Source organism: Diceros bicornis, chromosome 4 (assembly GCF_020826845.1).
Source record: "Diceros bicornis minor isolate mBicDic1 chromosome 4, mDicBic1.mat.cur, whole genome shotgun sequence".
NCBI classification, from domain to species: Eukaryota; Metazoa; Chordata; class Mammalia; order Perissodactyla; family Rhinocerotidae; genus Diceros; species Diceros bicornis.
The window spans coordinates 79,482,167-79,506,165 of NC_080743.1; the positions used below are offsets into that span (position 1 = coordinate 79,482,167).

A 23,999-nucleotide genomic window follows, 5' to 3' on the forward strand; every position below is an offset into this window, starting at 1 on the left:
TTCCCTTGCTTCGACCTACCCCTAAGGCCTTCATAATTAATTGTCCTTCAGAGATGAGGAAAGTTCAGAGACAGTGTGTGGAGTGGTGTCTATTGTCTGACATTCAGTTCTCCTTGCCTTGGCTCTTTTTCTTCGTCCCACAAAGAGTTATCAATAGGAGAAAGGGAGCAAGTTCTCTGGTGAGAGCTGCTGGTGGTGGTTGGAGCTTTCAGTGGGATGTTATCATTGTGTCCGGCCCATCCTGGATTAAATGTCTGAAGAAGTTCTATCAGCCTTTTGAAAATGAGCCTGTTTATTGAGTCTAGATTAAACAAACTCGTTTAGCCAAGTAAAGCTGATTCAAAAGTTGGTGATCCCTTTTCACATGACGGATAACATTTTAAATCAAATTTCCTCATTCCATCCCCTTCCAGGATTTTATTTTCCGTTACCTGTGTGGTTCTTTATCAGCCATTGGGCAGAAAATTTAACAATCATTTGCTCATTTCTTTTAACTACCTTAGTATAAATTTGCAAGAATAAGTATTTTTGCAAACATTCTTTTTGGTGAAGATAGGACTTTGGTTCTCCAAAGTAGATTATTCTAGTTTAAAAATACCGTTTCACCTTCATTGATTACCTTAATCCAATTTTCAGTGCTATTTGGTAACAGGACATAAAACAAATACAATCTGTCCTCACCTCCCCTCCGCTTCTGGCTGAGACACAAAATAAAGATGCAGTATGGAGACACCTATTTGAGAAGTAAAGGAAAAGGAGAGCAATTAATGATTATTATACTACTGTTCCTGTTAAATAGAGTGAAGCGAAGAAAAACAAATACAATCGTTCTTCCAAGGAGCGGTTGAACTAGCGCATTAGGGAGGTTGAAGATCACTTCGCCGCAGCGTTCACGGCCACTTCAAGGCCGGAGGGAATCATCTTAAAGGAGCGCTCTGTGTCCCTCAGAGCAGTTTCTTCTGGAGGAAGGGACCTACAGGATGGCCAGCGTCAGTTCTGTCCCCACTGCTCTTTGAAAACACTTTCACGACAGACCTCTCGGTGTTTCAAGAGAACCTGTATATGGAAGTTGACACAACTAATATAGTCATACCGAAAAGGGGGTCATAAAAAATTAAAGTTATTCTTATGAATCTTTCATTGGGAGCACTGAAAAGGGACACTAGTGTAGTCTAAGTCCTTTGTGCAGCAAGCTCTCCTTCCGGGCTCTGGGCTATTGTTCTTTTAGCTCCTCAAACAGACTTTCACTTTCAAATGGACAAAAGTCACTTAAAAGCCAGACAGCTGTACTAACACACCCACCTTAGCGAGCAGGAGCCAGGGGCAGGTGACGAGGCCAGCTGAGAGACCTTGTGTAAAACGGGCCGGGGTGGCTTCCTCCTGCCTTCACGTCACTTCTGTGCTCACTCTGAGAGGGACCATATATTGCTAATCTGTGTCCCCCTCCAGGCTCCCAAAACTATTCCTTGCGTTTTCTTTACAGCATGAAACATCGACGTCCATGATAATATTTATAGCTCAGGTTGTATGGCCAGGGTCAGGTTCCTGAAAGTTTGAGCACAGAACTTAGCAGAAAATAGAGGGAGTTTGACTGAAAACTCTCTGCCTACATTTCTCCCCTGCTTCTCTTTATTCAGCCTTTTCCAGCCAGTCCACATCTCTCTCAGGCTTTTCAGATTTCTCTTGCCTCAACGGGAGTAGCTGGGATTGGATAAAAAACACCCACCCATGGTGGGGACAAACCTCACCTTAAGATTCAAGATATAGCTGGAGGTAGATAGGGAGAGAGTTCTGCCTGCATCCCAGGCCTCGGGGCAGCAGACGCCGTGGGCCAGGGCAAGTCCTCCCTGTGTGTGTATTACAGCTCCCCCTCCCCTGTCACCTTGTGTACAGTCTGGTCTGTGACACTGATGGTGATTATGTCATTATTTTGCTCTGGGGGCCCTGGCACATCTGCAGAGCCCAAGCACATCTTCTTTGTTGCGCTGGCAAACGTCCCACACCACAAATGCTTCATTAGCCCTGCTGCCGGTCTCCTTGCCAGACGCGAGTGCCCAAATCCAGGCTTCTTTTTGCTCCGTTCTTTTGTGTGGCTGATGATCGTGTATTCATCTTCCTGCTTCTTCCCCATTTTCCTCGACTTCTGAACTCCAGATGTCCCAGTTTTCTTGCCCAAATCACCCGAAAGTCTATGATGCGAAACAAGGTGACTCTTTAGCCCTTAACCCATCCCCGCCCCGTTCCCCCTTCCTCCTTTTCCATCCCTCAGATGAATAGTGACTTTGACATGAGGACTGACGTTTTCAAACTTGCAATTTGAAGATACCAAGCGATTGCTCCCAGTTTATGGTGGCAGATAGAGTTAGAATTTGGAGTTATTAGATATTGCTTCTTAGATGAATGCCTTTCTTCTCCGTCCCCACCGCTCCCCACCGCTTCCTTCTCCTTGGCTCCTTTCTTTGCTTCTGCACATTGCCACATTTTACCAATTTTCAGAAAACAGTCTAAAATGTGAGTACAGAAAAGATTCTTCATGCCTCGCTGTGCATGTTATAGTCGTGTGAGGGTTCCTTTTCTCTGAATGGAATCTTCGTCTCCACTCTACCCCCTACCAAAGTCCCCCGCCCCCTCCTTCTGCTCTCATAACCTCCCAGCCCCCAACAATGACCCATTATTAGATATTTAAAGTGATTAACACTTGGCTGTTTTGGAAATGAGCTAAAACATTTCTCTAAAGTTTTATTCTGTATATTTAACAGAGCCACAGCTTTTGTTAAGATGTGCTGGTTTCTACATTAACTGCAGTAAATTTCAGAGCTTAATATCTTGGGCTGTGATGGGTACTACATTATTGGTAAGTTTAATTTCCCCTTAAATTTGAATTAATTGATCTGTGTTAGCGTATTATGAGTGGCTTCCCCAATAGAGAGTTTAACCAGTTTTTTTCCCCCAACCACTGCAACATAAGGTGTTTTAAATGTCTCTCTCTTTGAGTAAAACATAGTTTTTAGTTTTAAGGTATACCTAAAGGAGTAAGTTTATATTTTTATGGGAATCATGGTCAGATCATTGCCCTGAATTCTAATTCAGAATCCTAGGACAAAGACCCTGTAAGCCATAAGGGATTCCTCTGAGGAATGAGTTGCCCTATTGCACCAGCTTCCTGAGCTCTTCAGTCGCTGAGCCCTGTTCCGACTATTAGGGACAATCTAGCTGACAAACTGAGGAGAGAGGTGGCCAGATCAGTAGACTACCCTGCCCTGGGCAGAGAGCACATCGGGAGAGACTGGCGCCTGTCACTGATTGAATCATTTTCAAAAGACTCAGGATGTCCTCAGAACATTCCTAACCTCTCATTATTAGATCATTATGGTTTTATCACCCATGGGTTTATTTAAACCTCTTTTAAACCTGACTCCATTCTCAGAACATACCACTCCTCAAGATAATAATTCTCTAAATTTATTACCTGCTGTGAAAATAGTATCTTCTTTTTATGGCTCTTGAAGTGATTTCCCTGGGACTCCAAAGGGATATCCCTTGTTACAATATCCTAGGATTTGTGAACAGGACTGTGGCTGTATTCTCCATTTCCTTTCTGATTTTATAGACTTTGATCATTACTCCCTCTTAATCTTCATTTCTCCAGATTAAGGAGCTCTAATCCTTTTTAAAAGTCTAATCTCATACAGTAAGTGGGCTTCCCCTGATCACTTTTGCTGCCCTTCTGTAATGCGCTTCCGGCATGATTGTGTCTCCCTGAGGGACAGTTACAGTTCCTGGACAATGGGGCAGAATTCCAGTTGTGGGGCAGCCACACCACACACCCCCAATGGGACTTTTTTAATTGCCGCAAAAGTTTATCCTCAGAAGTTGAATTTCTTGAGTAGCATCTCAGTAGCACTTATTGGTTAAAAATGATCCTATGAAACCAATTTATGAGACTCTTGGCAAGTATTCTGGCAAATCTGAATGTGCCTACAGGACATATCCGGCCAAATAAAAAATGGGCAGATCCACCACGCTGTCCAGATGTTTTCGGTGTTTTTGTAGATAAAGTATTGGAGTATTTGACGTCGTGAAGACACAGCCTTAGTCTTGGGCTTGAGTCTGTAAAAATGACAACCAAGGCAAGAAAGTTCTGGTCTCTAAATTATTCTCAGGCAGGAAACAAAATATTCACTTACAAGTAGGTATATTTTTATATAAACACATCACCTTGAGATCTTAAAAGGGAAATCCTTTAAGGAGTCCTTCCAATTTCAGTGGTCCTGGACTAACTATAGTGCAGAACTTAAGAGCATGGATTCTGGAACCAGTCCCTGGGATCAAATCCCAGCTGTGCCACTTTCTAGCAGTGAAACCTTGGCAAATGTTTTAACCCTCTCTGTGCCTCAATTTCCTCATCTATAAAATGGGAAAAATAATAGCAGCTACCTCACAGAGTTGCCATGAGAATTAAATGAATATACATGAATATATTGCACAAAGTAAGTGCTATCTGAGCATTTGCTTTTATTCACTTGTAGAGCTAAGTAAAAGTTACCTTGTGGCCGCTATCAGTAGCCCAACTATTGCATCATTTCCTACTGACCCTAAACAGGAAAACAAACAAATGAGCAAACAAGGAGTTCTCATCAGAATTGGGACAAGGAGTCAATGCAAAACTGGTTTGAAAAAGAGAAAGTGATGCCTCTTTCCCCAAGTGTGGCTGTAAAGGCAACACCAGCCTGGAGCAGCTCCAGGATTCTGGAGTCGTGGGTTCCAGAGGAGAAGAGCAGCGTCGAGATGACAGGGTATGGTGAGAGGAGCGCCTCTGCTTCTGGCAACACCTGCCTCCTTGGGGTCTACTTTGCTCACCTGTAAAGTGATAAGATTAAACATGGAGCTTTGTTCTAGCTCTGAAATTCTGTGATTCTAGAATAGAAGACGCTCTACATTCTCTAAATAAATCCTGGGCATGATGTAAAGCTTTAGGCAGTGATTGTGGAGTCCCTAGGAATCCAGACGGTGTCCACATGGGGCCACTTCCACCCTTGTGGCTCTGCTGTGGCTTAATTAGCTCAGTAAAAATCTCCAGAGTGCACATTTTAGTGTTCTCCCAAGGCCCTCTTTACAGATCTAAATCTCAACAGTGCCCTTGGAGACGTGGCAACTCCCTTACTGGGATTCTAGAGACAGTTTTTCAAATTAATAAACAATTTATTGGCACTAGTCATTATACTTGCTGCTCACTTTATTTGTTGTGTTGGCTAGGGCAGCCAAACAATGAGGACCTTTGTCTGTGAAGCCCTCATGCCTGTGGGTTTTCTAGGAGATGGTATGGACCTGAACAAAATATGAGAGAGTCCATATACCTGTCCCCACACGCACTCCACTAAGCCACACCTCAACCTAGACGATATATTAACCTCTGTATAATATACAACATCTCCTCACTTTCAGCACAGAAATAGCTGTTTTAGATAGTGTAACTACCTTCACTACTAGGCTTGGTTGGTAATTTTTGCAAAAGCAATACCATCCTTTCCTTTAAGTACTCCCAACATGATAGCAATCTAGATCATGAAAGTCTTTTCCACTGGGATTTTGTATGTGTGTGTGTTGTAGTTGATAGGTATCAAATCCTCACATAAGTCATTTGGATATGTATTTTTCATCTTTCTTATGGTTATTGTCCCCAAATTCTGTTTTCTTAAGGCTACCTTAACATTTTAAAATAAAATCTGGTACTAAAAGTGACTTTTGGTAAAAGGTAGTATATTCACCAAGAACGAGTGTGGGAGTTTGAGTAGGGGTGAAGGCAGAGAAATGACCAGAAGCAGAAGTAGGTAGAAGAAGGTGGAAGGCTATGGTTTCAAGGCCACTGCATTTCCTCTAACAAAGAGACTCTTTTCAAAGATTTATCATTTTAAGTGACCTGAAGGTGGACAAGGTAATCTGTATGTAGACTCCTGGAATTGCCTTTCAGCAGCGCCAATCCTAGGTCTTGACAGCGTCCTAAGACTCCCCAGCGCAAACATGACCTCAGGTCCCATTAGGTGTTGGTATGGGTCTAGAGGACTTCCAGAGGCTCCTGGGGCCATTCTGGAACCTGTTTCTCTGCCTTTCCAAACTATTTACCTGTCTTTAAAAAGGATTTTCAAAGCCATTCACAAGCTCTTTGGTGGCTTTTGAAATACAGCTCATTTTCAGTTTTGCAAAGGGTAATTGTGGAAGGAGAGACCAATAGAATGCCCTGGAAAAACAAAACAGAATTTCTCTGACAGAACAAAGATCTTTCAGTCAAAACCAAAGATGGGATTGAGGCCTTTAATCCCAGTTCTTTCCCAAATCAAGCAAATAGTGTTTGGGATGCGGAAGCTCTTGTTAACAGAGTGGCAATATCTCCCATGATCTAGTGTTCACTGAAGCTCTGTTTGATTATCATCCGTATCTCACAGTGCCTTCTTTGGTGCTTACTATGAGCAATGCTGTTCTCATCACCCCGCTGAGGCCCACTTCCTAACAGTTTCTCGCTAGGCTCCCCACTCACATTGCTCCATCAACATGAATGCAGGGCATGCACACTGGTGTTAGCCTAGGCAAAGCTTAATTATGAAGGTAAATCTACTGCAGAAAACAATCACGTCATGCATTCTGGAACGAAACAGGAGTAACCGTGGATTATCTGTGCCCCAGCTTTCCTTCGTGCAATATTGGAGAGTTTATGCCATGTTGTTTTTGGATGATCTCCCATCCAAGAATGGCACCAAGCTTGGCCCTATTGATTTTACCACTTCACCCAGTAATTATAGCAAAAGTTAAACTTCAAGCACTATCAGCCTGTCTTGAACTCAGACACCAATGTCACATAATTCATGGCGATGACTTGAAGGGAAGTTAGTTAACGCTACTGAGTGACTGGTACACTGCTTATTTTTCCACCTAAGTATCGAGCTGATTCATGAGATGTGTCGTGAAAGAGGAATAGATTCCTCCATTTAGTATGTTTGAATATTTACTGGCAGGAAAGTTCCTAACGAAAAGCTCCTAATCAGGGCAGGGCAAGACTGAAGTCTTCCTGGTTCTGGACCATCCCTGCGTGTGGTTTATTTACTCTATTCCCATGGACATGGGCAGCCTTAAATGCATCTGAGGAATGGCGTGACATTGCAGATTGAATTTGGGTGAGTGGATCCCAGCTACCCTGCAAGAACAACTAGTTTGCTGACCCCATGAGTCACACGGGATTAGTGAAGAACAAAAGAGCATGAGGCCTTCAGAAAAGTTGTTAGCCCCCCGAGTTTGGCTAAGAGCGGGGGTTGGCAAATGTTGGCCTATTGGCGAGATCTGGCCCTCAGTCTGTTTTTTATAACTCTGAGCTAAGAAAGGTTTTTATATTTTAAAAGTTGTAAAAAGAAGGAGAAAAATATGCAACAGAGACCAAACGTGGCCCACAAAGCCCATGTATTTACTATCTAGCCTTTGACAGAAAAAGTTTGCTGATCCCTGGCTGAGGTTGTTTGGCTCTTTCGGAGAACGTGAACTCTCTGAGACCCCTTCTAGATCTGAAGTTCCAAAACTATGATTCTTTGATGGAATAGTCTTGGTCCAGCTAGTTCCTAAACAGCCTACCAGATGTGTGCTTCCAGCAGAGAGCTTCCAGTTGTTTTTAAGATCTGAGAGTATCTTTGTGGTATCTCGGGGGTAAAGGGATGGAAGAAAGTATTAGATTTTAGCTTTTAATACTTTTTCTCTGATTTTGTTTTTATTTCATTTTATTTGTTTGTTTTGTTGTTTGTTTAAGTCATCCTTTGAAATGTGCAGAGTTTGGGAGGGAAAGAAAATTGACTCCATTACAACAAATAACATGACAATCATCGTGTTTCCTAACACTTACAACACCAGGACTTTCAGGCATGAGCAAATAACTAGCCATTTTAATCATATTTGGTGAACCAAATTTCAGTCCCACAAAATAATTTTGACAATCTCATAGAGTTTGTTATAATGACATTTGTCATTCTCTTCCCAGCAAGCTAGTATGTCCTTTTGTGGGGCTATGGGAGAGATGGTTTTATTTATCTTGATATCTATATGCAGAGTTGCCAGTGAAATGTTTATGTAGTTTAAAATGTATACACAAATTATTAACAGGTAGAGTAGACGTTAAGACATTGTTTTTTATTACCAAAAGTCACAATTATTCACAATGCTCATTGCTAGCACACTGTTGATAATCATATGGTGTTTTTATTAATACATATGTTATCTAGATCTTAAAAGTGTAGGAATTTTATTGTGAATTCTCTTTTTTCTAAATACCTACTCTTAAAAGATAAAGACTTGGGGCTGGCCCGGTGGTGTGACCGTTAAGTTCACGAGCTCCACTTCGGGGGCCCAAGGTTTGCAGGTTCAGATCCTGGGTATGACCTGCACACCATTCATCAGGCCATTCTGTGGCAGTGTCCCACATAAAAAATAAATATTGGCACAGATGTTAGCTCGGGGCCAATCTTCCTCAAGCAAAAAGAGGAGGATCAGCAATGAATGTTAGCTCAGGGCCAATCTTCCTCACGGAAAAAATAAAGACTCAAATTCAGGTGAGGAAACAGAAAATACTCAGGGTATGTCTCTGCCCTTCCTTCATGCTGCTGTCAGAGAAGTCCATATGAGGGATGATGGCCAGTAGCAGCCCCTCACTGCCCACTCTATAGACCGAAGTCCACTTCTTCTGATTCTTTTTCGTGGACTCCACTGTCCATTCAAGGTAGAGCCTTAGCCTCCCTCCTTGCAGTTTCCATATGACTGTTCATTCTTTTTATTACATTTCCTCCAGTGAGCCATTTCCGCCAGGTCGTAGCTGGTTGCTACTCTGCCGGCATTTATAAGGACTGTATGGCATTGGAGGATGTCAGGCCATTTCACTTGGAAGTGTACTGTCATCAGCTCACTGTAGGTCCCTGCCGTGGTGACAGACAGAGAGACATGCTTTCCTTTTGCCACTTTTTCTAATTATCCCTGGAGCTCTTTCAGTCTGGCTGAGAGGAACCTGGGGGCAGTTGTGTGGATCTCCTTCACGTTCCTTCCCCAGCCTTTCCCTGGGTTGGCTTCCCCTCCCCCATCCCCTCGCACATTAACATGACATTGCATGGTGAGCACAGAACGGGAGCAGCTTCCACCAGCTGAAACCTCTGATCCCAAACCCACTAGAGAGTTTGGCTTTTGGATTTTGGCAAGAAGGCCTGTTGCCCATCAGGTCAGCATGAATAAAGATTTCTTTCTTCCTTTCTTTTTTAAAGTCAAGCATCAACTGACACTGCCCCCAGAGCTCCGTTTCTCAAGACAATTTAACCCCTTCTCCCAAGTACGGTTTCTATTCTGAATGCGCGGTATTCATTTTATTCTTTTCCTGTGAGACAACCAAGAAATCTACTACATGTAAAATTTGAAAGCCAAATCAATTCTAAACCATCTTATCATTTTTAAAGTATGTTTATCCAGCTTTGTAGTAGGAACAAGCAGACTGTTTGAAGGCCACATACTTTTCAAACCTTGGTTGCAACACGTTTGCCCCGTTTTGAAACCGTCTTTATCTAGCCGAGAAAACGAAAATCTATTTGACAAAGTGGCACTCTGGCCAGTTTATCTTGCAATATGGCTTTAGCTCACTGAGTCTATTGATTTCCTTAAATTAATGTTTACAGAATGCTACTGAATTTTGCTCAGCAGAACATTGTTCTTTTGAAGGTTTATTAAAAAAAAAATGATTCAGACCGTTGTTGCCATGTGTTCCTTTGCTTAGACCGAGGAAGCATGGGAGTTTTTTGTTTTCTTGGGGTTTTTTAAGGACAGCCTTGAACTATAGCCACTTCCTATAAGCGTTTACTCTTTACGTGTTTAAGTAGCAAAACATGTAACTAGGAAGTAAGCCCACTCTTAGGCCTAAAACTGCACGAGCGTTACACTAATCTCATCCTGTAAGGTCCCCCAAAGCTGAATGCCACTTGGAGCATCAGAGTGAAAGAGACTTTAGTCTGCAGCCCGGTTGTTGCCTCAGAATCTTTCTCTGCCTCATTTGGTGTACTTGCCTGCCACTGCAGCCAGTGCTCCCCAGATAATGCCAGTTTTTCCAAACATAGATGTGAGCATCCTAATAAAATTTAAACTCCATGTAGCAATTTGATGGGAACTCTAAATATATAACACCTTGTTCTTTGACCAAAACCTAACCTCTAGAGATGATTTTACAACTGGCCTTCCCAGGGAAGCACACATGGCCATTCAGCTCTTGACAGGGATTCGGGTCACAATCACGAAGTGACCAAAATACAACTTAGGAAACACAAAGCAACTTTTCTCAATTTGTTGACTCAGCCAATAAAATCGCCCAAGCGAACCTCCTGAAAGCATCTCTCAAAAGGCTGCCTTGCACACATTTATTAATCACAGTGAAACGCCTCCCAGGAATCGGGCTCTTCTTTAAAGGTTCAAACCACTACCTTACATTGGGATGATATTTTATGCTTTCCAAAGCACATTCAGGCTTGCTTTCCCATCTGATCCTTTCCCGTAATGAGAGGGCATTGGAATACAATCCCATGATTCACCCTGTGTAGCTTCCTGTACCATTTCTTCCCTTCTGAAGGGCCGGTTAGTCCCCGGCTGTACACACAGGATAAATGCATGCATGACTGCAAAGGAGACCCATAGTAACAACATCTTGTAACCATATTTCATAGTTCCATGATTCTTCTCTTCTGCCTCTGGCAGGAGAATTCAGTGAGATTGAGACAGTGGAGGGGAGCAGCAATAACGTATCTGTTCTTCTTGCCTTTTCATCTGATAATCTCTGTGAGGAGTTACTAAAGCATCTGAGTTTATCCATTTAAGTCCACTCTGTCTGCAGTCTAAGTCCCCAGCTTGTGCCACTGCCGTCAGGAGATATGTCTCTCCTTGATCAATATTTACTTAACAAACAGCAGGGATGGGAGAGTTTGCTCAGAGGAATCATGTGCACGCTAGGGTGAATGAATGCTCGGGAAAGTACTTCAACTTTGTCTCCTTTCCTAGGATCTTTGTGTGCTTGTGTGCATGCGCGTGTACACGTGCAGATGCCCTTTCTCCTTTTAACTTCTCCAAAGACACTTAGAAGTCATCTAGAAAAATGCCTCACTATATATGATTAGTTTATACCATAAGAGAACTCATGATGTACATTCAGTTTTGAAAAACCCAGCCCAAAGTTTGATTTTCCTTTTATGCTCCTACACAGGTTAAACATTTTGGAAAGGTTCTTAGGATGAACTAGAGGCACAAGCATCTTCCTTTGACCCCTTTCAGATGAGTGGAAGGGAAGAAAATGCAGATGGAAACAATAAAAGCAATTGGACAAGGCAACTCTAACTATACATTTCTGATGGCATTACATATTTTTTTTAGAAAGCCCAAAGAGGGAAGTAGCTCTCCACATTTTCAAAGCCGCTTACCCAGTTTTTGGAATTAAATGTGTTTAACTCTAATAATAAATATGAATACCACGGAGCTGAAGTTTAAAGAGCGCTGTTCTTTCAACTTCTCTGAAACAATTGTTTAAAGGCTCAAGTCAGTGCCTTCAATGCAGTTGACTTGGAGGCATCTGGGTCTAGTTGGAGGGGTTTTGTTTCTGTGTGTGTGTAGAGGCTGGGGGGGGGGCTGGTGGAGTTATTTATTTATTTGATTTTGTGAATCGGAGTTGTAAAAGCCATCTGAAATATTCATGCAGAATTGTCTGAGAAGCCCGTTTCTGTTTTATTTACTGCACAGTAGAACAGCCACAGCGGATTAGTTCTACAATACCCGTAACAAAAGCCCAACAGCTGATGCATGTGATGTTAGGAGGTGACAAAACAGTTAAAGTATGCTGCTGGCTACAGGCAAGCAGTCAGCAGATGCAGACAAAAGGGTTTGTGACAAGAATAACTCTCTCTCCAAGGCGAGCAGTGAAGAGTATCCAAAATACCAGTACCCTTTTCTCCTTGACATTGTCTTCTTACAGTCAGCATTTTATTGCCCTTTTATAGTATTAAAAAAAAAAATGGAGGAGGAGGAAGAAAGAAAACCCACACACAAACTAATTCACCAAAATACTAGCCAAGATTTGACTTTTTCATCAGTTAGCCACTCCTGCCCAAACATATGTCTCCTTTTCCATTTCCCCATTGAAGTAAGTTTGAAAAAAAATAGTTTAAAAGATGAACTGAAAAGATGACCTCCCTCGATAAGTTTGTAATCTATTGATAAGCTTGATAAGCTACTTGAGCCTTTGGTTATTGGGGAGGGGCTTGGGAGAGAGGTCTATGTCTGCTTCATTTTCCATCCGTTTCAGCCAAGATCAATTCACTGATGAAATTACACCTATGGACCAATTTTTAAAGGGGATCGAGGATGTAAAGGTGTCCATGGGGAGCTGTGCAAGGGGCAAGGTTTAGGTCCTCTGCAAGAGGCCGATGGATGAGCTTGTGGCTGTTTCAGAGGTGTGAAAAATCAGCTTCTCTGTCTCCAGAAAATAGGAGAGGCTGTCTTCTTTTTAACCTTTGTAATTCCCCTTCCATTCTCTATGACATTCATTCAGCTGCCAAGAGCGTTTGGCAAGGTTTGGGCCAGCGAGCACACTTCCAGTGACCGCTAACCTTGGTATGTCCTGACACTTATGATGAGTGTCTGCAGGACACAGAAGGCAGGCAGCCTGCTATGTCAGGCTTTTATTATGTACTGCAGAGGCTAGGGACAGTCAGTTTAATAAAACAAATCATCCTTGAAGGTAAAGCAACTGGGAAGAGGAGGAGGAAGACGGGGGGAAAATGTGTCTTTGCCACTCATTCCGATAAAAAAAAAAAAAAAAGAACAGCAAAACACCCACCCACCCAACACACCATGTGTGTGCCTGTGTGTACCCACACGCACAACTCAGCCACAGACTGAGCAGACTTGAAAACATCCTCCCATTTTCTCCATTTTCTTGAAGCCCATAAGGCCCTCGCTTGCTCTGAAACTCAAGTACAAACAATTGTGATGAAATTGGTAGATGCTGATAGCCAGCCCCCTTCAAATTTATGAGTGCATTCAAGTACCTCATTGCAATTATATTCTCCTCTGCCAAACATCAAGGCAAGGAGAGGCAGGACCATTTGGGGTGAGGTTCCTATATTGGGATGCCTTTTTATCAAAGCAAAGTTTCCATTCTCCTCTCCTGAAGAACACTCAGCACAGCAGCTCCCACAATAGCTTCAGAGTTCCAGCCAGAGACTTTGGAAGCCTTTTGTTTTTCCCCTGTGGCATGTCCAAAGGCATGGCCTTCCCTCCCCCCTCCCAGCAGCCTGCATTGTCTTGCATTCCAGGGACTTGATTGACTGTTGCCACCTGATGCTGAGGAGATACTCCAGGGTTCATTCTGCAGATTGTTGGGTTCTATTAAAAGAAACCTAGATAAGGGATTACTTGTCACTAAGGGATTTTCTGCAGATGTTTATTAGTGATTGGAAATCCATTAGGTGTGAAGAGGTACAGAAAAATATGGGCAACACCATTCTTATAAGCCTGAATTCTAAGACACCCCCCCAAAAAAAATATCAGAAAGGAACCCCTTCCCTCTATTAGATGGAGTTGGGGAAAATTTTCTAGCAGAGAGGTAAGCGTATCTTTTATCATGGGTGGTATTTCTACCTGTGGATGGAATTCCTTGGCACTCTCACAGAAGATCAGTTGCTACCCATAAGTTTACTTCTCTGGAGCTACCAAAAAAGAGTAACTGCTCTAGTATTAAAGGTTCTCGTTATAACTTTCTCTTATCCAGCCCAATCTGTTGCATGAGTATTGCCTCAAAGTAAGAACTAAATTAGCAAACCATTTCATTTGTTCACAAAGAATTCATCCCTTCCCAAACATAAACCAATAACCAAAGTTTCCTCCTGGGAATCTTTTGTACCATTCTCATTTATTTCAAAGTTGCTAGCTCTTCTGTGGTTTTTCTCAATCACAGATCCACAGCTTGTCAAGGTTTTGATGCTCCTATAAGTAGAAATTACTGAAAATGCATTAAAAAAGAGGCAACATGGTTTAATGGAGAGACACCTGGACAAGTTATTTCTCATGAGTCTCTTCATCTCATAATTTCTTCATCTCATAGAATCTCGTAGTTTCTTTATCTATAAAATGGTTCTGAGATCTATTCCAACTCTTTAAATTCTATCTTTTTTTATCATTATTTAAAAATTCCTTTTTTTTTTTTAAGTATTGAGGGAGAAGATAAGTGTGACTCTAGGGCAATATGGAGTAAAGCAGAAGACAAGCTCTCATTATGAACTATTTGTCAAAGACTATGCAAAAGAACTCTGCTAAGCATCATGGGGCTACACAGAATAGAAACCATGGCTTTTTATCAAAAGGCAGGTTATGATAAATTCATTACAACTAGATATAAGTAGGAGAAAAGTTAAATAACCTCAAGACACAAATACAAAAGATGTTAAAGGACAGCCCAAGATTACTACCAAAAGAAATTAATGTTTAAAACAGGATAAAAACCATTAACAAGCATGGTGAATGAGAAGAACAGGGTGGAGGCTGCACACACCCCCAAAGAAGTTACTTTGATTTATTCCCAGGCAAATGCTAGAACTACACTCCCCTCCCTCCTCTAGCACTGATGCTGTTCTAGATGCGTCTCCCTCTCTGACCATCTTAAACACGCCCCTGATCCCTTGGCCCCTGGCTCCCCAGACCTCCTGTGGGGTCCTTGGAGTGGGCGGGGGTCCCGGCCTTCTCTAACTTCATCTGGAGCAGCTGCCATACCCTCTGTTCCTCACAGCTCTCTGATATGCGATGCCATGTCCCCGAGTGTTCAAGGAACATAGATCTTCGTCATGGATCTGTCGCCAACGGCCAGTGAAACCACACTTCTTGAAATGTTTATTTTAATAAATGCCTGTGATTATGTTTCCATAGCATTTGGCTAACAGCTCCCAAACCGAGTAGTTAGAGGGAGTAGTTGCACTCCCCAACTGTTCTCCAGGCAGATTCTCTCTCTCACTAATGCCCATTTGATGAAATGTGAAGGTTTATCTTTGGGGGAAGTGGGGAGAGTAATCAAAAAGGCTGCTTAATGACTTTTTATTTCATATAAGGTGAGTGAGAGTGCTAATCTCTCCTCCAGGCCCCTCCCACCCCACAAATACTCATGTATATGCAGGAGATTTGGGGGAAAATCACCAAAGTTCTGTAGAAAATCCAGGTGAATTCTCAGCAGGGAATGGCCAGTAGGATATATGGATTTGCACATCCACAGGGGACAAGGTGGTGTCTTGGAAGATTTTCCAGGTAGCATTGGGAACTGTGCTTCCCAGTTCCTGAGAAACTGCCCAATGTGTATGTCCTTGGGAAGGGCTACTCAAAATTTTCACTTTTTGTAGACTCTGACCCCAGATGGGGGCCCCTTTTTTCTGAGGACTTATTAGGTTTCTTTACAAAGGACAAGTGACTTGCCATTGGAAGCAGTGAACTTTTTTGTCCTATTTTAAATGTGTAAACCAAGGATGTCTGGTGATCTTTCTAGTTTTTTTAAACAGTTACTATCATTATAAAAAAGTCCATTGCACAAATTGAGAAAAAGTGGGAGAAAGCGATCAAATATGTTCAATGTGAAAATACTTGTCTTTTGCTTTGTTATGTAGCATGTCTGAACTGAGATGAAAATCTTTCACCTCTCATATATGTGTAGATAGATCTGTCTACACATACAACTACAGTGCATTGACTTCCTCATATGTTTGCATTTACTGTAAAAATGAAACGTTACTAATGTTTCCTTAGTAATGTATTAGTAATTCATTAGTAATCACTAATGCATAAGTACCCAGTAAAAGAAATCTACTGAGTGTTAGTGTGTACTTGGAATATTATGAGTTCACAGAATGATTCTGTGAATCCGTTGTCTTGGCCTGGGGAAGGATAGGCCATGCTTTATCATGAGTAACTTATAAAGAATACTAAAAAAGTTCATCAATAGCTACTCCTTTCCCTAGATAAGAGGTCAGACTATTAAATAAACAAGTAAGAGCACACACATACACAGATACACACACATACACACCAACACACATATATATTAATTGCTGTGGAAGGAAAGAATTAACAAATAAGGATTCTAAAGAGAGTATTTGGAGAATGTTTATCTTGGAATATAATGACATTAAAAAATTCCCTTAATCTCTCTGAGCTTCAGTTTTTTCACTGTAAAATGGGGATAATAACACCTTATAGAGATGTTGGGAGAATTGAATGATGTAGTTCACATTCAGTGCATAACACGGTACCTGACACATAATAAGCACTCCAAAAATGTTAATTTTTATTATTTTTATCAGCTACCAAAATCACTCTCTTATGAAGCAGTTCTAATCTCAAAGTAAAGTAGTTTCTAATGTAGAATTTTAGGATTCAGTACAAATTTTGTGTTCTGGGACTCAGTGTTAATGTCATTATCTTACTCCTTTTTGTATGTAGAGTACTTTATAGTGCATATTACTTTAATATACAATTTAGCAATTGAGTCAACAATCCTCTGATACAAGCAGGAAACTGAGATTTTAGGTTTTCTTCATTTACAGTGTGGGTTTAATTTATATCAAAGGCCAATTATTTATTATTCTACTTTTGAGAATACATTTTGTTTTCATAATGGAAACCAAAAGGAAATGTGACTCAAATTCTGAAACATTAGTTGGAGACTTGCTTCTGGAATACACCTGTTTAATGAAGTGAGGAATCCCAACAGTGTGTCCCCTTTTTCTACCCCAATATTCACAGTGGAATCCTAGTTTTTCAATAGATCTCCATGTATCCTTTGCACAAGTCTCTTTCAAAAACTCTACAAAGCTGTCAACCCCGCATTACAATGCTACTATATATAACGACTTTACATAAGAGAATAGAGGCTGGCCATTTTTAGAAAATGCAGGTGCCATGTAAGCCCCTTTTTGAAAGAAAGAACTTAGCTCAATTTCCTTTGAAGAACTGGAGACTTGAAACTGAAAACTTTATTAATGCCATTGTCTCCTTGTATCAGCAGGTTCCAGAGAGATTCCTGGAAGTTGCGCAGATCACATTACGGGAGTTTTTCAATGCCATTATCGCAGGCAAAGATGTTGATCCTTCCTGGAAGAAGGCCATATACAAGGTCATCTGCAAGCTGGATAGTGAAGTCCCTGAGATTTTCAAATCCCCGAACTGCCTACAAGAGCTGCTTCATGAGTAGAAATTTCAACAACTCTTTCGGAATGTATGAATAGTAGCAGTCCCCGTTGGATGTCCAAGTTGTATGTGTCTGGATTTTGATTTCATATATATGTGTATGGGAGGCATAGATATGTTGTGAAGTCAGCTGGTAATTCCTCCTCATCATCTTTCTCTTGTTTTCTTTTGTTTTCCATTGCAAGGGGATGGTTATTTTCCTTCGCCTTTAATTTACTTTTGCCCAAGACCTTTAACATTCGGAGACTTAAAATAGGGTTAATTTTCAGGGAAAAAGAATGTTGACCTGTGTAAAGTCTATATTAGGAAGGAAGGGCATTTGTTAAAGATGCTTCTGCTTGATTGATGGTTTATTGCAAATGGCGGTTGGCAGAGGGAGACCCCCGACACAGCACAACTCCACAGACAGTGATGTGTCTCTTGTTTTTACTGCTAAGAAGTTCAGAAAACTCAATGAAACCACGTCATAAACTTAAATATTTTGTTTGGTTTGAACTCATGTTTAAATATGTTTAAAAATAATGCCAATGGCAGATGAACATCTCACTTTTCAAAAGTATCCCAAAAGGCCAAATTTAAAAAAGAAAAATCACTAAGCCTTTCCTAAGAGAAGTGGCGAACACCTCAAACTAGTACCCGTTTCTTAGGGAGGCAAAGCAATTTTGCACAAAACTGAGTCTTTCAAGATGAGACTGGAAATTCATGCATGATCTTCTAGTCACCTCTCTAAATTCTACAATAATTTCTTCTTCATAATAAGTGAGTATATATCATTCTTCATAGAGAAAAACCTCTATCACTTGTTATCATTTTCTATTTATCTTGCTTCAGATATTAAAAGGCACATAAGTTTCAAATTTACTTTTTGTTCAACTTTGTTTATATGCTTAAAAGAATTATTTCTGTTTACTTAACACTTTTTTTCAAAAAACACTATTTTCTGAATATCTTTCTATAGTAGGGAATACAGGACATCCCAACTTGACCATAAAATTCCTGCCAACGCTAGAAGTTAGTTGACAGCTGTTAGCTGACTTGATCTTCACCTCCTGAGAGGAGCACATATGAAGATGACCTATTTTCATAGACAATTCCACACTACCCTGATGGATATTCAAAGTGGTGACAGTCTAATTAAGTGTTTCTTCATTTTAGATATAGCATTTTAAAGCAATTGATAAAGTTTCTTCTAATTTAGAAGCTAGTATTGACCAAAATGTGAGAAGAGTGTATAGCATAGGAAAGTTTGGGGGTTAACCCAAAAGACACAATTTCAGCACACACAAGAAAGCTAGCTGCTATTTTATGCTTTCTTCAATGGTTCTCCTCTTTTTTCTTTTTCTCTTTTTCCAGTTTCTCAGAAGTGTACAATGTCCCATACTTGCTTTTAAAAAGTCATATGGCATTCCCACTTGTTGTTTTCTTAGATGGGTTTTGTTTGCAGATGCAGTAAGAATTCCTGGTTCATTCTAATAGGCTTTTCCAGACCCTTCCCTCCTGATAGGTAATTTGAGATACACCTCCTAAAATGACACAGTAACAAACCTGGTATTTAGATCAGATAGAACATAAATACCATTTTTCCTTCATTTATAAAAATACATTTGACTTTGGAGAATGCAGGTTGACCCACGTCAACTGTAACTGACCCAGTCGCTGTAATTTAATGTCATTTATAAATTGTGCTGATGGACAGGAGTGTATGAAGGCAATTATTGTCAGTGCAAAGCCTGAAAACCTGCTGACTTTAAATTAAACGGTGCAGTCTTATGATGATGCCCTGCATTGCTCAGGAGACTAACAGGCTCTCGCAGTGTAGACAGAGTGCAGCGGCATGGGCTGGAACACCACCGGCTTCGCTCTGCACCCACAGCCAAACACATTGCCTGGCTCGCACTCTCCTTACACAGTGCACTCAGAGCCATCAGATCCAATTTGTTCTTGTTCCAGCTTGCTTGAAAAAAAAAATGTTCAGATAATCATTACGTTGGAATAAAATGCAAACCAAAAAAAAATCCAATCAGCACAAAATAGGGAAGCAATCTCAACTTGTGGTCACACTCTTTTGCTTTGCTTCGTGTAAAAGAGTGTGACATTCATCGTTCACGTCAGCGTACAACTGGGTCTTTGCTGTTCCATGTAATTCGTATCAACATTGTGTTGCCATTTGCAAGGTAAAAGGCAAAACTGTAGTGTATTCACCTATATAGACAGATTGCTAGTATCTTCTTGGTCTGGGGTAAATTCAGTATTGATTCCAGACTTATTTGGATTTTTAGTATTATTCTCCCCTGCCTTTCTAATTTAAATAGACAAATGAAGCAAAAGTTTGTGTTCACAACCAAATATTGATGTGCTTATCTACGATAATATCCTCTCAGTGTTCACTGAGGCATAGAAATTATTTCAGAGAAGATATTATAGCATGAGGATAAACTCACCTCATTCTGAAACTAGAACTTGATCACTTTGCTTTTAGGTGAATTTTTTCCCCTTTTGCAATCATAAAATCTTGTGCCTCCCAGTGCATTGGAAAGTGACAAAAGCCTGTCTCTCAAAACTCCTATTTAACAGGGTTTTTTTAAATCACCATCTTTAAAATCTTAGCTCAATGCTCACCAAGTGAAAATTGGCTGCTTGGGAGAAAGTTAACTTTCTATGGTGGGAGGGTGAAGGATGAGGGACAGTTTACATAGGGAAAAAAAAAGTCTAAAGTCCATGTTGAAATACCACATTACCACTTATTTTCTGCTAATCCTAAATTATTTTTGCATATACACTTGAGGTTATAGTCTGTGCCTAGACCTAAAATGCACCAGCGGGGGGATTTTTAAAAATCCTTCAAAATACCAGTTTTTTCCCACAAAGTACAATTGTTCTTGTGCCTTCTGTGGCTTTCAATTTCATCTTTTTGACTTTATTTCCAATTACTACAGCTGCAATAAACACTAGATTTCTTTTCTGGCTGTTTGACATAACGTTGATAGCTATGCATATTTTGTGTCTTTTTAAAACAAAGCGGGAGAATACGTTTTTGAAGAAGAGAATTTTTAGAACAGTTTGATACCGCAAATTATTTTTTCCTCAATTGTTTGAGCAGCATTCGAGTTTTGAAAATTCTTGTAGAAGCCAATTTTTTGTAACTGTGGTGCAAATCTTGTGTTTTCTTAGCCTAATGAAAAGTAGTATAGAAGCAATATTTCATACCACGTGCTATGTATGTGTGTGCAGATGTGTGAATATAAAAACACGTACACACATACACACACATGTAAAAATATACATATATATATGCGTGTGAAGTGGAAAGCTTACCTTTTCCTATCTAGATTTAAGAACCTATTTTAGACTTTTGTTATGTTCTGTGAAAAGAATGTTCTATTTGCAACAACAAAACATTTAATTCTTACTGTATCTCTGGCTGTTTAATGAGGACGTTTCACATTAAATGGTAAAACAACGTGGAAGATGGTAGAATGTAGTCATTATTTAAGGAAATGTTCACCCACATATTCCTGAAGTTTGCTTTGTGCCTCCGAGTATTATTTAATTCCAGTGTTTTATGTTTGCAAAATCTTTGTTGCTGTGCTAGGGAGGTGGGTGAATATCATTTTTAAAAATTTTAAAAACAACAAAAAAAAAGCAAAACAAAAACACTAAAGCAAGAGGGGAACTTTTATAAAGCAATGTAAATATTTAACCTCATGGCTGTTGTTACGTAAGACATGAGATTTTAATAAATAACTACATTCTCACAACATCTGTTGAATTTATTAGGAACACTACAGTGACTGTATCGACAGTTGAAAGCATTCTTGAAAATCCTGCTCTCTACTTTTAAAAGACAACAGTCTCTTTCATCAGATGTTAAGGGCAAGAGTAATGCAGTTTCTGTAAATTTATGAAATTTCTTTTCTATGTACATGAAGACGTTTAGTAAGTGACCCCCCGCCCCACATACGCACACACACATACATACACATACAGGTTAATACAAAGTCATAAAGCTAAAGATTTGGGGGCTTTAAAAATAGGATATCCCCCAGAAGCAATCATAAATTCATCAAAGAAAAAGTGATTTACAGACTCCCCTGAAAGATGCAGTGTACGTGTGAGGATAGAGCAAAATCTCTTTGCCATGTATATTATAGAATATTCATTGGTGTGAATAGTACAAATGTTTCCTCCTGGTACAAACTCTGTGTTTGCAAATTACAAGAAGCATTGTTTTCAAAAAGCTCCCCTTAAAAGAATGTAACTGGTTTATTATGAGTCAGCAGTTACTGTATTGCACTTAAATGTTATGTTGAAGGAAATGCCGTTTTGTTTTCTGTAGATCTGTTGGTTGTAAACCATCTATAAAACTAAAGCTAAAATGCTCATATTCAGAGCTGGGATCAAAACTGGTGTTTAACCTTTGCATCTTCTTATAATTATCCTTCTAAGAATATAACAGAATCTGGAAGCATCTGGACTTTGAGTCTTTTCAACTGAGCCCTTCTCTCAGCTCTCACACCCCCTAAAATGCACAAACATGAGCAGAAAAGGCAAACAGACTGGCCCTCTTTTGTGAAAATGTATTCATTCTGTATTTTAAAAATATTCTAATCCTCCACATAGGAGGAAAAAGCATTTTAAAATTGTATATTACCACTTCAAAATTAGAATTAGAAAAACAAATGTCTTTGGGGTTGGTCTCAGCACTACCTAGAAGAATCAAAGGTCGTGGCTTCCCCCAATATTGTCCCAGCCGTTTCTCATATGTATATAGTATAAACCGTGACAAAACACTGCCTTTATATTATTTAGCAATATGTTGTAAATAGCATTATTAAGCTCTTTTTTTTGTAATAAAGACCCTTTTGATTTGAATATAGTACAATAACTGAACTGATAAAGTCAATTTTTGATTTTTTTTTTAGCTAGAGGCAATTTCAATTGTGGATTTTTGTTGTTGTCTGTTGTTCTGAAGACTTTGCATAATTTATTGGTTTAATTTATCCTAATTTATTTGATGAAGGTGTACAATTTTGTATTACCAAGGATGTACTGTAATATTAATTGATATGATAAACAAAAACAGTGAGACTCCCTGTCCATATTAAAAAGAAAATAAAAGGTGCAGTAGACAATTGATTTTAAAGTAAAAGTAAAAAATTTAGTTTGGCAGCTACTAAATTTTAAAAGAGGAAAAAAAAATGTTGTTGGGGGAGGGTGGGAGGGGGTTTTTCTTTGTGTGTTTTAAGCTTTTGTACACTCTCCAAACTTTTACCTTTTGCTTTGTACCACTTAAAGGATACAGTAGTCCAATTGCCTTGTGTGCCTTCCATCTTCTCTTAAACTGAATGTATGTGCAGTATATATGCAAGCTTGTGCAAAATAAAATATACATTACAAGCTCAGTGCCGTTTGATTTTTTTTAAACATGTGGCATTTAATTTTTGGACCTGTGTCCAATTGTAGGACAACAGGCTAGTTGTGACTGTAGTATCGATTATGGAGTTTTCCTTTCATTGCAATTCTTAATTATACAAACCTAACATCCATGCACACAAGTCCTAGAAATGATCTTTTTTACCTCAGATGCTTATAGCAATTGGCTAGATTTCTCTCTGAAACCTCTTCTGACAGATTTAACCTTATTTAGCCCTCAAAATTTAAAAACAGCAAAAGCTTTGGCTGAAAACAATGTTGTGAGCTAAATTCAACAGTTGCTAATGTTTAATGATTCTAGGAACAAGGAGAACTGCTTCCCAAAGCACAGAATGGCAGATATATCGCTTGAAATATGGGGAATGAGAGCGTGTATTATTTCTACTCTGGTTGGACTCAGAACTAAGTACTAATGTAAATTTCCAAAATCCTTTCTAAAATATTCCTTTAGACATGATTGGCAGCATGCTTCATACTAACGCTATTGGTTGTATGGCTTTTGAAAATTTCCTTTACCTTTTTTGCTTTGGTTTAAAATCATGTCTCCTTTATCCTTGAATCGAGATTGTGAAGAATTAGGAGAAATCATTTGCCTACTTGAGATGGCCTCTTACCATCCACAACGGCACTTCCCTTTCTGTCTTCCATATGGTCATAGACTGAGTCTTCTTAATCTCTCAGATTTCTTTTGCTTTTACCTAAGTGATGAAAACTTTGTAGTTTAACCCTGTTGACACGAGGGTGCTTAGAATCAGTGCAATATCAACACTATTAAATGATAAAAGTATTTTCCCACTTTCAGCTCTTTTTCTATCAATGGCACAAATTTAAATTCCAGTCTTCCTAACTAACTAAATTGTGCAAAAGAGCATGACTATGTCCCTCTATGCCAAAATATTTATTCCCTGATGGGAGAGAAAAAGGAATCCTGCCCTCCACCTGCTCTTGAAAGGGAGAAGGCATTTGCAGTAATATAATAACTCTTCCCATCTTCTTGTACTTATTTAACAGGGATCTGCATTAAACAAGACTGGATAATCCAGGTAGCAACTAAATGACTAAATTGCAGCAGGTGGTAATGTTTTCTGATAGGAGGTTTATTAAAAATATAGCTTCAAATCATTACCTTTGTGACTCTAAATTATCTGAGCATTGGTCTAAAATAACCATTGTCAACACTGATCTGAACCCTGATCACAAATCTGATTCCACCTGCATCTGTCTCAATGTCAGCCAGGACCTCTGTTATACTTGAAAGGATAAGCTTCACAACCTAATAATAAAGAAAAGGCTGG

General features: G+C 39.8%; 1 protein-coding gene across 3 annotated transcripts in view; it reads left to right on the forward strand.

The window, feature by feature from the left end:
- The window catches only part of PROX1 (prospero homeobox 1), a 51,876-nt gene extending 29,412 nt beyond the window's left edge, over positions 1-22,464 (forward strand). For 2 of the 3 annotated variants that reach the window (XM_058539842.1, XM_058539843.1), the window contains one exon: positions 17,087-22,464. In XM_058539842.1, the coding sequence (XP_058395825.1) occupies positions 17,087-17,275 (189 nt within the window). In that variant the 3' untranslated portion in view covers positions 17,276-22,464. The remainder of the gene's footprint in view (positions 1-17,086) is intronic. The other variant, XM_058539844.1, reaches the window with a different exon arrangement.
- Positions 22,465-23,999: the final 1,535 nt, after the last annotated feature.